Source organism: Schistocerca americana, chromosome 6 (assembly GCF_021461395.2).
Source record: "Schistocerca americana isolate TAMUIC-IGC-003095 chromosome 6, iqSchAmer2.1, whole genome shotgun sequence".
Taxonomy (NCBI): Eukaryota; Metazoa; Arthropoda; class Insecta; order Orthoptera; family Acrididae; genus Schistocerca; species Schistocerca americana.
The window spans coordinates 332801179-332819559 of NC_060124.1; the positions used below are offsets into that span (position 1 = coordinate 332801179).

General features: G+C 37.5%; 1 protein-coding gene across 1 annotated transcript in view; it reads right to left on the reverse strand.

Moving 5' to 3' along the window:
• The window catches only part of LOC124620119 (protein bark beetle), a 351158-nt gene that overhangs the window by 184251 nt on the left and 148526 nt on the right, over nucleotides 1–18381 (reverse strand). Inside the window, exons 2-4 of the mRNA XM_047146790.1 lie at nucleotides 13848–14011; nucleotides 4697–4905; nucleotides 2811–2982 (exon numbers count right to left, since the gene is read on the reverse strand). Coding sequence (XP_047002746.1) covers nucleotides 2811–2982; nucleotides 4697–4905; nucleotides 13848–14011 — 545 coding nt within the window. The remainder of the gene's footprint in view (nucleotides 1–2810; nucleotides 2983–4696; nucleotides 4906–13847; nucleotides 14012–18381) is intronic.

Consider the following 18381-nt stretch of genomic DNA (forward strand, 5'->3'; position numbering starts at 1 on the left):
CACATTACATTCAGTTTTACTTTAAAAAGAATACATTAGGTTTAGGATACTATGCTAGTACGATTTTTCTACCTCACAAACACAGTTGTTGATTAATGTGTTTTGTAGGTACTTCTTAAAGGAATTGTATGGTTGATCTCTTACTGCCACAGGTAGTTTATTATGCAAGTATACCTAAAACTATTTTCAGACTTACTCAATCAAGTATATTCTAAATAATGTTATTTATGTTAATTGATCTGTAATTGTGGATAGAATATCTGTATATTAAAGTCTCTAGCTGCTTTTTAATTGGGTGAAGACAGGCTTTTGAAACAGAAGGAAGATACAGTTAATATGAAATGTGTGTTCAGAGTGATTCCCCATCCATCAAAGCCCATGGATCAGCAATTAATTTTAAGATTTAGAAAGTTTTACACTAATGTACTTTTTAGAGGTGTTGTAGAGTAAACTTTTACAGAGAATTAACAATCAGTGGCTTTACTTCACTGATGAAGATGAACAAATTACTTACAGAATCATAAACTGATTCGGTGGAAACGGTTTCTAGAAGTTGATGGAGTATAGACTTTGCAGGTGCTGACAACAAATATTCTAAAGTAGTTACAAGAGGATAAATGTGAAAGGAATGTTTTCAGATGAAGTAGAAAGAAAAGAAGATATTCCTCCTTCTTTATTCTGTGCAAACAAGTAGAAATGCAAAGTTTCATAGAATGATATCATCCCAATACAGTAGTAGCAAGCCACTGCAAAATAATTATGAATGATTTGCCGTGTGTCATTTTAGAAATAATTTCAATCACAAAAAATGTGGGAGAAGAAAAAAAAGTTGGGCTACTTTTAAGTGAAACACCAGCTCAGTTGTGCCAAGAGGCAGCAAAAGGGTAAAGAAGCCCCTTCCAAACAATAGTTCACTTCACCTCCACCTTCCACTCCCAATAAAACATGCACGCCATCACCATCATTATCAATGCCTTTCACTTAGAAATGGTGATGACTGTCCTACATTGTTGGTTACAAATGCAATCTCTGTTGAGTAGAGAGGACAATTGTTGAAGCAAAATCTCTTCTACAATATTGGCATTTGCTGGTTGTCCTGCTAAAGTCACGGCAAAAATACCTGAATTTAACCTGCTTTTTTTGTTGTGATTATATTTCTTCTTGGATTAAATAGTTTCCACAGACTTCACATTAACAACCTACACACATAATACTGCTGTAAAAATTTAGATAATTAATAGTATCACAGTAGGACCTTGACAATCCAGCATGCTCGGGGACCTGTCAGTTACAATCAAATATGCTGTGATCATGGGAATACATGTTTGTGTGTCTTTGTGATTGATTGTGTGAATCTGTGTACTAATGCTACAAAAAGAGCTAGTACTTGAAAGCTTGTGTGAATGCTGTTTTCTGTTGTGTGTTTCTGTGGTCCATACATTGATCTGCTATACATGAGTGGCTGTCTCTCCCTTATTTTCCGATTTAGAAAACCATCTTTAAAAAGGAATATAAGCAAAATCTATAGTTCTAATGTACAAAAGCAAGTAACGGTTATTTGTTAAACACAGCAGGAGAGATAACAGTATAAAAAAATCAAAAGTATTTATTGCTTTTCTGTAAAAACAAAACTGAATGCCGTACTGCTGTATTACATCAGTTTAAGGATCAAAGTTTTAGTAAAGTTCAATATACATAAATAATTTTTTGTACAGCAGTTCCACAACAAAATAAGCATCACTGACTTGGAACGATCAGGGTGTGAAATATGTTGGATCGGTATCATCACTGATGGTTTAGCTGAAATTTTCTTTCTCAGGAAGCCTCCAGAAATGCTAACTTGTTTCTTAGATTCAATTCTTTTCTGACAAAAATTATTTTGTGTGATGGGTACTCTCAATAAATTTCAAAAAATTGTTTAAGGCTTCTGAAGCCTCAGCCCAAGAGATGTGAACTGTAGGTGTTTCTTCTTCATCACTCTCAGTTTATGATGCCTCCTGTGGGTTACAAACACTTTGTAGTATCACATCAGTCAGTTCTTCTTCGACAGCTAAAGTTGTGTCAATGTTGATCCTTTCATCAACTTCTTCTGCTGAAAATGCACTTAGTTCCTTAGTGTATGCAGAATTTATCACTCTTGTAATTACACAGCAATCATATGTTGACTCATCACCATTTACACTATTTCTGATCTCATCTTCTTTGACCAGTTTAGGCCACAGGTTTCTCCAGACCCTGTGCAATATTGTATTTTTCACATAGATCAAAGTAACTGTACCCATGAAAACATGGTCTGCAATGTTAAAACTGCTGAATATTGATACAGTACAATGTCTTTAATAAAAACTGCTCAGTACTGATGCAAATATAAGTACTACATATTTAGATCTAGTGAATGAAGAATCGTTGATACTAGTTCAAAGCTAACAATACAACTGACGTATCTTGAAGAGAATATAATTACTCAGTGAGACATAAATTTGCTACCAATGAAGCACAAAACCAAATGGTTCCAATGTTCTCGAAGATGTCCTACTATACTGGCAACACCACTGAGCTAAAAATACGGAAAATTTTCTGAAATGTGTCAGACTATCAGGTCTGCTGGATTATTGGGTGCCAGGCTATCACGGTCTTATTGTAATTCACTTTACAACAATTGTTAGTGGAAAATCAGGCTCTCTCTACAAGCATTTCAATTTACAAATGATCTTCAAAAGCAAATAAAGTGCATAAACTGAGATTTGGCTTCACCTGTTTAACCCTATCACCCACAAAATTCATGACACGATACATTTATGCATACAAACCTGATATCAACATATGACAGCTGTGACGAAGATCGCATTACATATAATGTATTCTCCTGGGTGAGTACTCTTGAGGCAAGGGCATATTCAAAGTGCAGGCCTTCCCAATGTTGTGTTACTACAAATGGGTCAAGCACTGGTGAACAGCTTATTGCTAGGTCTGGATGAAAATCTGAAAATAATGTCAAACCGATATTATCAATCTATCAAGCCATGAATTAAGTCAAGTGAAATTGTAGATTTACATACTAAAAAATCTCGTAGTGCATATTTTCCTTCGATTAATATGCTTTTCTTGTTACTGCCTTCTGAGAACTCTTAGGAACATTTGTGAACCACTAGGACTCTTCATAACCATATAAGCTAATGCAATAACGAATGTGAGAATAAATATTACATTTTTAACTACGAAAAAGTTCACTGAGACATTTGCAACAGATTGCAAGCCATTCCTATACGACTTTTTCAACATTTTTACAAAGCTAGTTTTCGGTATTTGTGTACATACCGAGTCACACATGAACCCTAAAGTGATAAATGGCTTGTCTGAATTTTTTATCCAGCATTATCTGCAGCACCATCCCTCGCATACAGTGGTAAACTGCGAGAAGTCTTTCTCTATGCTCTTTCTCTATCAACTGCATACTTCCGTGCTTGCTAAGTGCATAGCCAGTGTCTCTATTGAAGTTGTTTTCATGTAGTCTAATTTCAACTGCTTCCTTCATCATAGGGTTTCTTTAGTTTTCTGGGTGTCCAGAAGACATGCTGAATTCCTTGCAGATTTAGGGCTCTACCTATCTTACTAGTTGTTCCACTGAACAATGGAAATCGTGTTGCTGAGAAAATAATTATTGCAGTCTACAATTAAGTAATGTGAACATATCACACACTTGAAAAGTATGGATTAAAACATACAGAGATTCATTCTCTCTTAACAGCTCCCATACACTACATGAGGCAACACATAATGCCAAAAAAAGTTAGTGACTTGGTTCCAATCAGAAGAAAAAGCATCAATGGTCAGCCACTTCTGTGGACAAATCAGTTTCCATATTGTACACATTTGGCCATATATATTAGTCTTGGCACACTGTGGCACAGTCTCCATGCTGGAAGAAATGAACAAGGAAAAGCCTGACACAAGTTAAAGCTCTAGGTAGCACAACAGATAGTACACTGCCTGCAAAAGTCAGGCATCCATATTCTAGTCTCAGGCCAGAGCAGAGTATCAACCTGACACATATAATCAGCATAAAGATTGTTTCAAACAAGAGTAAAAGGATTAAATATCAGTAACAACCCAGAGTCCAATGAGAAATCACAATGCATGTTACATTTATTTTCTTGGAGATGCTAGTCCCATATCATCATGTCAGAGATTCCATTGGTGTTCTAAAGGAATAGAGAGTTGTTTGCGGAAAGCTGAAGGTTTGAATCAGTCCCTAAGGTGTAGCTGGGTTGTGCAGTTAGAAGCACACTGCCTGCAAAAAGTAAACATCGGCTATGAGCCCAGTCTGGAATGTAATTTTGGGCTATCTTATCAAAAACAGACATACAGAAATAAATGTGGCTGCATACAAGTATAAAAATTATTACTTAGAAACAGCAAATAACCAGAATGAAATTTTCATGGTTTGTTTAAATGTCATCATAATCATTTTTATATTCGAAAAGTCCATCTTCATTTGGCTATTCCATGTTCTTCACTTTTTTTTTTTTACTCCTCTTGGGGTTAATGAATTATATGATCTCACTGATATTTACCAGCATAAGTTCTATAATTCCTCATTACCAGGGACATTCTGTTCAAAGGCATTAATACCATTTCTAAAGTGCCATATTGGTAGTGAGTCCTAAATTAATTTCAAACAGTAGTACGCACTCACCACACGTTCCAGCACCAATGCGCCGTTGTGCCCAGCCCGCACAGTCTTGCAGCTGTGTTTCAGTGCCTGAGCACATAGGCTGCTCGAGTAACATCCTCGGTCTAGGACCCAGCAGCCAGCTTGGCTCTGCTTCCATCCATCTCCACCAAGCACCTCCGTCATTAAATCCCAGTTGCCGACATGCAACTGATACATCTGCCGCTGTCCAGCTAATTAGAAAACAGACGGTCATTTTAATTATACCACAAATCAAAAGATGAGTTGCAAATGAAAAGTGAGAGACTGCACACCTACATGTGTCATCTGAAGCCTCTGATTTAAACATTACACAAGTAGAATTTTTAGAATCATCAGTAAACTTTTCCAGGTATGTAGCCAAGTTATCATGTAATTATATCGATCGATATTTTGGCCACTACTGCAAATGGTTTTCATAAAGGTTAATGTGCCAGTGCCATTAGACCTTACGCTGGTGAGGCAGCTAAGACAAGATACCCCAAATATTTCAAGAATTAGGAAATATATCAAACTGTAGTAGACAATGTGGCAATTTCTTTTTATTTTTCTGTTTTTGATGTTGTACTAGTCTTCAAACTGGACTTCAGTGGTATAATGTGAGTGGAACTTGATCAAACAGTAACAAGATGACAGCACCACAACCCGCCAAGCAGAGAAGAGGGAAATGCAAGTGAACACATAACTCAGATTCAGTTTGTGTGTTCACTTGTGTGCCTGATATGCTTCAGTCTGTATTCTGTGACCTGCACGTGAAACTATCCACATTTTCACACCGTGTATAAGAGTTGACAAACTCAAAATGTTTTTTTTTTGTTTATGATGGATGTTACGAAATTATTAGAGCAGCAACACAGTTCTATGCTGAAAGTAACACTGTTGGGCCAAGCCTTCAGTCTTTGCAAATATTATTAAAAAAAATGATGAAACTAGAAGTGTGAAGAACAAAATACGCTAGCAAAAAAGAACAGCAACAGTTGCAGACAGGCACAGTGAAAAAGACTGTTACACATTTAGCTTTCAGCCAAAGCAATCTTCAGAAAAAGAAACACACACATTCATTCACACAAGCAAGCACACCTCATGACCATATAACTACTGTTTCCCGCATCTCAGACCAGTCCAAATTGTAATGCCTCGAGAATTTCAGGGTAGAGGCACTCAGTCTTCCACCATCTCGAACACTCAATATTTTAAGTATGAGTACGGGAGAGTGGGGATGTGTCTACCACACAACCGGTTTTTATGTGTGCAGGATGGACATGTATCAGGAGAATACTGCAACCGTGGTGGTTGATCGGAACAGACAAGTGTTTGCCGCTCATGCCATAGAAGCTGTATGTGACATACAAGGAGCAAGCATGCATTATTCTTTGACGGTGTAATGATTGTAATTGTTATGAACAAATTAAATACAATTTGACTAGGACTCTTAATTTAGGTGTTAGACTTACTAAAAGCAAGAATTGTCTTTGAATTTCTGGGGATTATTAAACTCACCACACTGTAAATATACTTAATTGTATGACAGTTACACATTGTAAATACACTTAATTGTATCTGATGGTTAAAGATGCAATTGACGTGGAAGAATTTGTGTACTTATGTACGACTTGTGGAAACAGAAATATACCAGAACTGAAACGAAAGTATTAAGAGGGTACCTAGTTATTTCAAGAGCCGAGAGAGAGAGAGAGAGAGAGAGAGCGAGAGAGTTTTTTTTTAAATCCCTCTAACCAGCATTATTTCTTCGGAGAAGAAGTTGTGGAGATCGATGCAGGCATGTATCCAGAGAAGAGGATCGGCTAAATGTTTCAAGTAAGTAATAAGAGAAAAGGAAAGTGCGCAATCCTGTTTTGCACCACTTCTCTTGTCGCCAAACCATTAGAAATTGCCAGAGACTGCATTATTTATCAATGCAACATTTTAGCATCATTACACACAACCTATGCATTATGACATGGCAGCTTGAATGTGTGAGTGAAATCAGCCAAAGAAGTGTTCTACAGATACTACAGTCCAATGCATTTCACTCAATCAACAGCTTCATGGCAACTACTTTCAAAATCAGTTACTGATACTTGAGTCCCATCAATTAAACATGGAGCAATGATGTGATGTTTGAAAAGCCTGCACCACTTGCTTATGGGTCAAGATTGTTGTTTATTGTCTTCTCTCAGCCAGCAAAGATTGACTTGTCAAAAAATGAAAACTCCAGGTTGGGATATCAACAATATAAGGAAAAGGATAGATTGCTACTCATCTTAAAGATGACATGCTGAGTTGCAGACAGGCACAATGAAAATATTGCTACACATTTAGCTTTCAATGAGTCTTCTTCAGAAAAGGAAACGCACACACATTCACTCACACAAGTAAACACACCTAATGCACACACAAATGCAGTCTCCAGCGCTCGGACTGGTCTGAGCTGCCAGAAACAGTAGTCACGTGGTCATGAGGAGTGCTTGCTTGTGTGAATGAATGTATATGTATGTGTGTGTGTGTGTGTGTGTGTTTCCTTTTCTGAAGAAGGCTTTGGCTGAAAGCTAAATGTGTGACAGTCTTTTTTATTGTGCATGTCTGCAACTCATTGTGTCATCTTTATGGTGAGTATCAGTCTATCCTTTTCTTTATATTGTAAAGACTGATTTGTCAGTGCTTTGAAAATGATATTTCGTCTGTGACAGAATCTTGCTTAGAAATGTAGCATAACTTCGCACATTCTGTAGACGACATTCAAAGACTTTTAATTAGAATAAATAATTCATTTATTTAAATAAATAAATTAAAGTCTTTGAATGTTGTCTACAAAACCTGCAAAGTTATGTGGTATTACTACATAGGATTTTGCTTGCAGATGAAATATCATTTACAAACTATGGAAAAATGAATCTTCACAACATGCAGTACAGGTCAGCTGAAAATCTACACTGGTTGGGAGAAATCAATAAGCAATTGCTTTGGTCTGTATGGCGTGTCTTTTGAAGAACTGCATCATTGCTCCCTGTTTTACTAGCAGGAATCAATCATCTGCAGTTCCATTCACATCACACGTTCATATGCAAATATGGCTACATGCTGATGAAATAATTTCTTTTAAATATCAGTCCAAGTTACTAGTTTGCTGCTCACTACCTTTAACACATTACAAAAATAAAAATTCTTCAACAGTACAGAAGGAGTAGTTACGGAGAAACATTTTCAGTTGGTTTTCAAATTTAACTTTGCTATCTGTTGGTCATTTTATATCACTGGGTAAGTGATAAAAAATTTTGGTAGCACCATTGGGCACCCATTTTTGTGCTCAATACAAACATAAGGTGGAGTAAGAATGCCATTTTTCTTGTGGTATTGTCATTGTGTGTATCTTTGTTCATTTTGAATTACAATGGATTGTTCACAAGACTTCATAAGGGAATAAAATATATAATGTGAGGCAGTAGGTATAATGACAAACTTCTTAAACAGATGTCTACAAGATGACTGTGACGAGCCCACATATTATTCCTACATCATGTTTTTAACAATGAACATTTCTTTCTTAGAGAGGAGTTACCCCAAAACATTACTCTATATAACATTAAAATACAGAAAATATGCCAACATATTGATTTGTCTTGCCCAAGATTTGCAATGATTTGAAGTGAAAATGTGGCTGAACTAAGTTCTTTCCTTTTTTTATTTAAGGAGTTCCCAAATGAGTTTTTTCCATTTTCAATTCTCATCAATATGGAGACCTAAAAATTTTGCATTTTAAATTCTCATCAATATGGAATACAAACGTCTCAAAAATGATATCGACAGGAAGTGCAAAATGGCTAAGCAGGGATGGCTAGAGGACAAGGATGTAGAGGCTTATCTCACTAGGGGTAAGATAGATACTGCCTACATGAAAATTAAAGAGACCTTTGGAGAAAAGAGAACCACTGGTATGAACATCAAGAGCTCAGATGGAAACCCAGTTCTAAGCAAAGAAGGGAAAGCAGAAAGGTGGAAGGGGTATATAGAGGGTCTATACAAGGGCGACGTACTTGAGGACAATATTATGGAAATGGAAGAGGATGTAGATGAAGATGAAATGGGAGATGTGATAGTGCGCGAAGAGTCTGACAGAGCACTGAAAGACCTGAGTCGAAACAAGGCCCCTGGAGTAGACAACATTCCATTAGAACTACTGACAGCCTTGGGAGGGCCAGCCCTGACAAAACTCTACCATCTGGTGAGCAAGATGTATGAGACAGGTGAAATGCCATCAGACTTCAAGAAGAATATAATAATTCCAAACCCAAAGAAAGCAGGTGTTGACAGATGTGAAAATTACCGAACAATCAGTTTAATAAGCCACAGCTGCAAAATACTGATAGAAGCCAACCTTGGAGAAGAACTGTTGGAACACGTGAGGCAATATTGACCCTACAACTTATCTTAGAAGAAAGATTAAGGAAAGGCAAACCTATGTTTCTAGCATTTGTGGACTTGAAGAAAGCTATTGACAATGTTGATTGGAATACTCTCTTTCAAATTCTGAAGGTGGCAGGGGTAAAATACAGGGAGCGAAAGGCTATTTACAATTTGTACAGAAAGCAGATGACAGTTATAAGAGTCGAGGGGTATGAAAGGGAAGCAATGGTTGGGAAGGGAGTGAGACAGGGTTGTAGCCTATCCCTGATGTTATTCAATCTGTATATTGAGCAAGCAATAAAGGAAACAAGAGAAAAGTTTGGAGTACATATTAAAATCCATGGAGAAGAAATAAAAACTTTGAGGTTCGCTGATGACATTGTAATTCTGTCAGAGACAGCAAAGGACTTGGAAGAGCAGGTGAACGAAATGGACAGTGTCTTGAAAGGAGGGTATAAGATGAACATCAACAAAAGCAAAACAAGGATAATGGAATGTAGTCGAATTAAGTCGGGTGATGCTGAGGGAATTAGACTAGAAAATGAGACACTTAAAGTAGTAAAGGAGTTTTACTATTTGGTGAGCAAAATAACTGATGATGGTCGAAGTAGAGAGGATATAAAATGTAGACTGGCAATCGCAAGGAAAGCGTTATTGAAGACGAAAAATTTGTTAACATTGAGTATAGATTTCAATGTCAGGAAGTCATTTCTGAAAGTATTTGTATCGAGTGTAGCCATGTATGGAAGTGAAACGTGGACGATAAGTAGTTTACACAAGAAGAGAATAGAAGCTTTCGAAATGTGGTGCTACAGAAAAATTCTGAAGATTAGATGGATAGATCACATAACTAATGAGGAGGTATTGAATAGAATTGGGGAGAAGAGGAGCTTGTAGCACAACTTGACTAGAAGAAGGGATCGGTTGGTAGGACATGTTCTGAGACATCGAGGGATCACCAATTTAGTATTGGAGGGCAGCGTGGATGGTAAAAATCGTAGAGGGAGACCAAGAAATGAATACACTAAGCAGATTCAGAAGGATGTAGGCTGCAGTAGGTACTGGGAGATGAAGAAGCTTGCACAGGATAGAGTAGCATGGAGAGCTGCATCAAACCAGTCTCAGGACTGAAGACCACAACAACAACAACAACAATGGACACCTAAAAACTTTTGATGTTTCCACACTAGTTATTGTTTCCTCACCATGTGTTACATTTGTCATTGTTGTTGTACCTCTAGATGTGCAGAACTGAATATGTTGTGTCATTCTGAAATTGAGAGTGAGACCACTGGAGATCAAACATGGGGACTTCCATAACAATAATCAATCATACTAACCTTTCAGCCATGGAGGTGGTCTTAATTGTCAAAATTAAAGCAACTCTCATATCTTGGATACTTTGAATCTCATCATTATTTGATGTACGGTAGAAGACCTATATACTGTGATCCGATATACCGCAGATTTGGATATAATGTGGTATAAAGTACATCCCCAAAATAAAATATCATTTATGAATGATTTTTGCACTGTCAGTATATTTTATAAACTTGAAAAAGAACTTATTACATTCTGCCTTTCTACAGTGTAATGTACTGCTGCAACCTCCAAGATTCCTAAACAATAACCAAAATAGATGGATTTAATTAAATTCAACACTTGGTTGTCTTATCATCATATCAGGATGGTGGAAGCTTTGATGCATATCTCATGGTTATCATTGTGACACAATCAATAAAGGGTCCATGCAACAGTGCTTCACAACAGTTGAAATGAGCACAACCATCACGTGGCTGATACACTATTCATTCTTTTTCTAGATTTCCGTGTACTTGTTACTATGTCACAGAAACAGTAAGCTTATTCTGTCAGTGATAAACTAAAATTATTGATCATGTGAAGAATGGTGAAACTAAAGCAATTTATCACATGAGTGTGGTACACCTGAAGGAACAATCATGGTGTGGGTGAAAGAAGAGAACAGACTTAGAAATTTTGGAAACACAGTTGAAAGTGATGTGAGAACAGACAGAAAACGGACTAAACTAGGAAAAGACAGTAAACTTGACAAATGCATTTATAGGTGGTTTTTAATAATAAAGAGAAGTGAAGGTTTGCCACTTTCTGGGCCATATGGGAGATATGAAACTATGAGAAGAATGTAACACAGTACCGAAAGATTTAAACCAAGACAAGGCCTCTGGAGTACGTGAAATTCATTCCAAATTACTGAGATATCGTGAAAGACAACAATGACAAAGCTATTCCACCTGGTATGCAAAATATATCAGATAGGCAAAATACCCATACACTGCCAACATGAATGTAATAATTCCAGTTCCAAAGAAGAAAGGTGCTGACAAGTGTAAATATTACCAAATCATCAGCTTAATACGGCATGACTGCAAAATACTAAGGCAAATCATTTACAGCAGTATGAAAATACTGATAGAAGCTCATTTATGTGAAGATCAGTTTGAATTTTGGAGTAATAAAAGAACATGCGTGGAAATACTGATCCTACAACTAATCTTAGAAATATACAAAAAGAAACCAAACCTATGTTTATAACATTCGTACATTTATAAAAAGATTTGGTGACTGTAACACAGTCTTTGAAATTCTAATGATAGCAGGATTGAAATAGAGGAAGTGTGACATGGTCTACAACTTGTACAGAAGCCAGACTGCAGTCACAGGACATGAAAGGGAAGTAGTAATTGAGAACTAGGTTGTACCTATCCCCCAGGTTGTACCTATCACCCATTTCATTCATATCATACACTGATCAAGCAGCAAATAAAAACAAAGAGAAATATAGAAAGGAAATTAAAATTCAGGGAAAAGGAATGAAAATTTTACAATTTTTCAATGGAACTGTAATCCTGTCCAGCACAATAAAGAACTATGAAAATACAATGAATAGACTGGACACTGTTTTGAAAACGTGTTATAAGATGAACATCAACAAAAGTAAAATAAGGATAACAGAATGCAGAATGTAGTCAAAATTAATCACGTGATGCCGAGGGAATCAGATTACGAAATGAGACACTGGAAGACAATATTTGCTATTTGGTTGTACAAGGAACTGGTGGTGGCCAAAGTAGGCACAATATAAAATGCACACTGGTAATAGCAAGAAAAATATGTGTGAGAGAAATTTGTTAATGTCTAATACCATTTCTAGAATTTTTAGTGTTAGGAAGTCTTTTCTGTATGCATTTATATGGAGTGTAGTCTTGTGGTGTGGATGCGAAACAAGAGCGTCAAGCAGTACAGACAAGAAGTGAACAGAATACTAAAGAATACTGCTCAATATTAAATCGGTAGATGATAGATCATATAACTAACGAAGAAGTGCTGAATCAAATTGGTGAGAAAAGGAATTTATGGAACAACTTGGCTAAAAGAAGAGATCAGTTGTTAAGATACGTCCTGAGGTGAGGGAAGTTTGGAAGACCACTGTTTTACAGTAAGCAGGTTCAAGTGAATGTAGGTTGCAGATATGAAGAGGCTTGCACAGGATAGACTAGTGAGGAGACTTACATCAAACCAGTATTTAGACTGAAGACCACAATAACATCTCTAAACAAAACTTCTACATTATAATAGAATACTGGCTGAGCAGACTAGCCTCAAGTAAAGAAATTCTAGGTTTGCCAAACTCAGATCCAACCATTGTTGGCAAAACGGCCTAAGGTGTTCACCATTAGAAACATGTTCACGGAGCACGTTTAGTTTAAGAAGTACTACAAATACAGAGAACACAGTTCTACTTGTTGATTTGGTAAATTGTCTCAAGTACTTCGGAGTGCGGCAGCAAAGTACCAGTGATGATGTATCTGAAAAGTTACTTCAGCAAGGTTATGAAAATCCTTATAGGTCTACTTACGTTCACGGGTTTTAGACTTATTTTAAGTATGTATGAATTTGTTATCTGTGGCCACACAGAACAATGGTTCATTATCTGATAAATTATCTAAAATGATTCAACATGAAAGAACCATAAGAGCCAAAATCAATAAAAATATGAAACAGATCAAATAACAAAATGTCTATACATTGTTGTGCAGTCTGTCATTCACCATTTTGAGGAATCCATTTACATGCTGAAATAGCGAAATGCTTTATGCTCATACTGTGCCTCAGTAGCTCAATGTATAAGTGTCATTCTATAAGAATTGGCCCTATGATATTGTTCTGCCACTTATTGCTTCTTTCACCTTAGATAATGAGATAATGACTGTGAATCTGAAAAATACCGAATTTCACCATGGATCAATGTCCATGTTGAACAACAGGTTCCCATTTAACGGACTCCCTATGTCAGTCCAAAACTCTGAGGAAGTTAAGATGCACCACCTTCAAGTGTACCATGATTACTAAAGCACTGTGGTGTTACCCAAAAAAAAAAAAAAAAAAAAAAAAAAAAAAAAAAAAAAAAAAAAAAAAAAAAAAACTCTGTTCAATATTAATTTAATACTGATAACTATTCCTACCCTCAACTCTTTTTATTTTAGTTAAGAAAAAAGTATGTCAGAGACGCTGGTTCTATTTCTCTCCATTGTTCTTCTGTACACTTAGCCCCCTACCCCCACCAATAATTCCTCACTTTCTTCCTCCCTTCCTTGTTCACACAAATGTGCATTGAAAATCTCTGCCAGTGTGTCAATGTACAAGGGGTTGTCACTACACATACATATAATGACTTTCTTATGGCACTTACTTGCGTGAATTTGTGCAGACAGATCTCCATTTGTTGCCATGCTTGGCCTGCACCCTCCCTACAGCAGTTGTGGGTCCATCCACCAGTCGTAGTGTGGCTGGCTCTCCAAAGGGCGCTGCATCTTGTACAGGGCCCTCGAGCACTATGCGAGAGTCCCAGATTCCCTGTTAATAACACCACAGAATATAAGGCACTGTCAGCATACATTAATAACAGATGATTTCAGTAAATAAACATTAAGTAATTAAATGTTAATGAGAAAAGTTATCACAGTCCCAACAATTTGCAAACAATCATCATCTTTTAATAAATTCCACTCCATCTAACAGTGTTGCAAACTCAGACAAAAATGATGTTCAGTGATTTCCAAGACATGTTTTTTGATAAGTCATAATGACTGATACATACAACAACAATGTGACAAAACTGCAGCTGTAATGTCTTTTAATCAGTCTATTATATACAAAATATTCCACACAATACTAAAACATTATGGGAGCTATGACCATTTCATGGGAGCTATGACCATTTCATTTTAGCTGGCACTCTTTGTGTACAGAAATAAGCTTCTCTAAAACCTATGATTTAGTCACAAATACTGTGCCACTGCACAGAACATAACAGTCAGTGATCAAATCATGTAACACTGAATATCAGTCAATTCTGATCTGTCAGTTGATGATAGTTTAGTGCAGATGAAAATCCTACAGCTACTGAAAAAGATTTCATTGTAAGTGCTGTGCAAGAAGACATGCCTGGCAAAACTAGATGGAAAGGATCTGCTGTTTCCAACAAATAAAAAAAAGAGAGAACTGTAAGTTCAATAACATTCCATAACAGCCCTTTTTTCTCAAAACAGTATGTTAGAATTTCATACAGTAAAATGTATTTCTCGCAAATAATTAATGATAAAGTGAATGAATAAAGAGACACAAATTGCCTGGAATCTGTTGGAAGCTATATCAGTCGTGTAACTGGCATGAGAGAATGGTCCAAAATTATTATGCTTGAAGGCTCTCAAAATTTCATATTTTTTTCCTTGGAAGTGTTTTGGTACATTACGCATACTGGATGTCATGAAAACAATCTTTCTAGTGATGACTGCTTTAACAATGCTTGGAAGAAGGGAATTAGGGTGGGAGGCGGGGGGGGGGGGGGGAGAGATCTTATTTAATTTTTAATAAGAAGATAAATGACCAAGTAACACGAAATGGGAAAAAATAGTATATAAAACATCACAATATCGGACTGATAACTGGTACATAATGGGAAGTGCAGAGGCTTTTTCTAATCATCTGCCTAATTCAGTAAAGGAAAGAAAAGAAATTACGCTCTTGAGAAATAGATTAAAAGTATATCTGATAAAAAAAAAATTACATGCATTACAAATACTTGTACAGTAACTAAATCTGGGACATACCTGTAGGATGGTTACAAAACGTATGTATCATGTAAATAAACCCTTTTATTGTAGTTTTTTAATACGATCCTATATTTAGATTCACTGTAATTATGCTTCAATATGTTTTTAAAGGATAAATGGAATCGAAATATACTGTAACCTGCCTGTCCATAAAATTACATGACGCATCGGATACTCTCAAGCTGTCATAAGGCAGGTAGAGCTCACAGGCGACGCATAAATAAAGTCGTGGTTTTTATTTAATCGCAAATGTTCATTCTTTTTTAACACACTAAATACATTATAATAAACCACTATTTTTTACTAATGGCAGATGTTTTTCTCTTTAATATTTTAAGAATCATAATGAGTAAAATTGTGGAGTCATTCTTTCAGTATTCACTCTGCATCCAATAGCTGTAGGAATATTTCACGTTTTGAACTGAAATTCGAAACACATTACACGGTAACATGACGGTACAGTCACTGTCGTATCCACGAAAAGAATACGGGATGCAACAATGGCAACTACTGTCGGCGCCGACAGAACTGGCGGTTTTTAGTGATTCAAAATTAGGAGCTCAGAAACAAAGGAAAAAACGTACGCACTTACTCGTTCAAAAATGTACTAGGCTTACTAAATCGCCATTTCGTTAGATGCTGAGACTGATGCGGACCGCCATTTATGACGCCCAAATCCACGAAGAAGACTCACTAGCTTTCAACAAATTCGGATCCTGTCATAGGTAAAAAAAAAAAGAAAAAAAACCTTCAAGAGTTGAAACTATAAATCATCGCAATGTCCAGATATCGGTTTATCGTCTCCTGGTGTTTGCAGCTTATCGCATTCGACGTAATTGCTAAAAGTTACGACGGAGTTCGTAGTGCCAGAACATACATTAACCGACCAATCTAAATAACATACTGTGTCTGGGAAAATCGGTAATTACCGCAATATTTATTTAGAGGAACTATTTAGAACCTTAAATCATGTCAACAACTGTAACAGGAACACATAGTGCCTAATGTTTAATGATACGGTACAGGGATAACAATGTTATGCGGAACTTTTGCAGCGCATTATATCACGCGTAAAAAAGTATAAAGACTAAACAACACATCTAGAGCCTGGTCAAGCTAGGTAATTACCTAGCAGGATGACTGTTCATTTTTTTAAAATACTTAATTACGCTGTTATGCTGTAATCTTGGCCCAACATTCTTCCGCATTACTTCTCTGGATACAAACGTATTGTGGTAATACTTTGTTTTTTATTTGTAATCTACCCCGAGCACACAGACAGCTGAATTTGTTTCTCTCCGAAGCATCCTTTCATCACGTCATCCACCGTCCTCTACATGTCTAATGACAGCGCTGGCGATGAGACATTAAACTATAACCCGCCCACTTCCACCATCCTCTAGTCCTCCAGTTAGACTCTTCAGTAATATAGCACACGTGTTGTCCTTTCATATTATATTGCCGCGCGGGATTAGCCGAGCGGTCTAAAAGGCGCTGCAGTCATGGACTGTGCGGCTGGTCCCGGCGGAGGTTCGAGTCCTCCCTCGGGCATGGGTGTGTGTGTTTGTCCTTAGGATAATTTAGGTTAAGTAGTGTGTAAGCTTAGGGACTGATGACCTTAGCAGTTAAGTCCCATAAGATTTCACACATATTTGAACATACTATATTAACTGCCATCAGACCTTTCCTCCCGTTACTTTCTCTCTTAATATCCGGCGGCAAAGAACTTCGTTGATTCGGTAATATCACAGTAATATGTATGCAATGCCCGTGGCTACAGAGGAGTCACCCGCGTAGGTGCTGTGATCGCTGAGACGGAGAAAGGCGACCTCTGCCACAGGGAGGGGCAGCGCTCGGCTTAACGGTTCTGGAAGGCGGAGAGAGCGGACAGTCAGCAAACTGCAACCTGCTTCCCGATATATGCGAATCTCCAGCACAATTATAACACGTACCACGCGATCGTGCATTATTTGTACATGTCGACGAAACATGCAAAATGTGCGTTCCTCATAATAGGCAACTTGAGTGGCCGAAAGTCATAGGGAAGGTTGTCCCATTTGACCAACACAATCCGGATGACACCGGATTGTTTCAGCTAGATGCAGCGTACGGCGCTATTGTAACAGTATGCTACGAATAGGTGTGTAGTTATCATTCCATCGCGAGTTGGTCGACTATGAAGGTGGGATCGTAAGCGATTCACGACGTGTGGGGGATAATACACACGGAGGTAATTCAAAAATTTGGTCTTCCAGTTCACAGGTCTAGGGTGCATTTTCAAAATTGCAGCAGACACAATGTTTCTACACTTATAAACCGCTGCACAGGATACACGTCTCGTCGTCTGTACTTAACCATATGGAGCGATCGACGATCTGATGTAAATCAGATCTGAATGTGAAGCGGCAGGGTCCCATTTCTACTACGACTGTAAGGAGACGGAGACAAACAGATAACATACTTCAGTATCCAACCACAGACTTGTCCCGCTTTACATTTCGATTATTCTGTGTATTTCGACTACAAAACGCGTCTTCATGGACTGTCTTGGTATTATTTTTTTCAACGCTTTCGGGCCATCTGTGGACCACCGTGCTTGTGTTTTTGCTGTGCTACAGTCCTCTGCCACTTCTGTTGTTCTTGATTAAGTTTATTAGCTGTTATTCTTAATATTCTAAGCTTTGCTGTTAGCCAGGCATTTCTTTATTTTCCGCAGAGCATTTCCTAATCTCATGGTGGCTTACTCCTGTAACGGATGTTGGGAAGGGTTTGGTTTCAATAGCTAAATGGTAGTCACCCTTGTTAGTCTTGCCTAATATGTTCTGCAAGGCTTTTATCTATTTACTTGCTCCACGGGGATCCAGTTGCTTTACTCTTGTTGGCTGCTTTGAAGATCTTACTGGACAGCCTAGAGTTCACGGTTAGGTTTGTACCATCGTCTCCATCTTCACCAGGGACTGACGGACCATACATGACAGGGCTGAACGACGGCTGCGGATGTGTGTACGGACGAAAAGACGTGCAACTGTTGAGCAACTAACCGCCACGATGTACCGGCGGTCTAACAGCAGTGTCTCCTCAACGACCGTTGATGCATATGCGCCTCCGCAG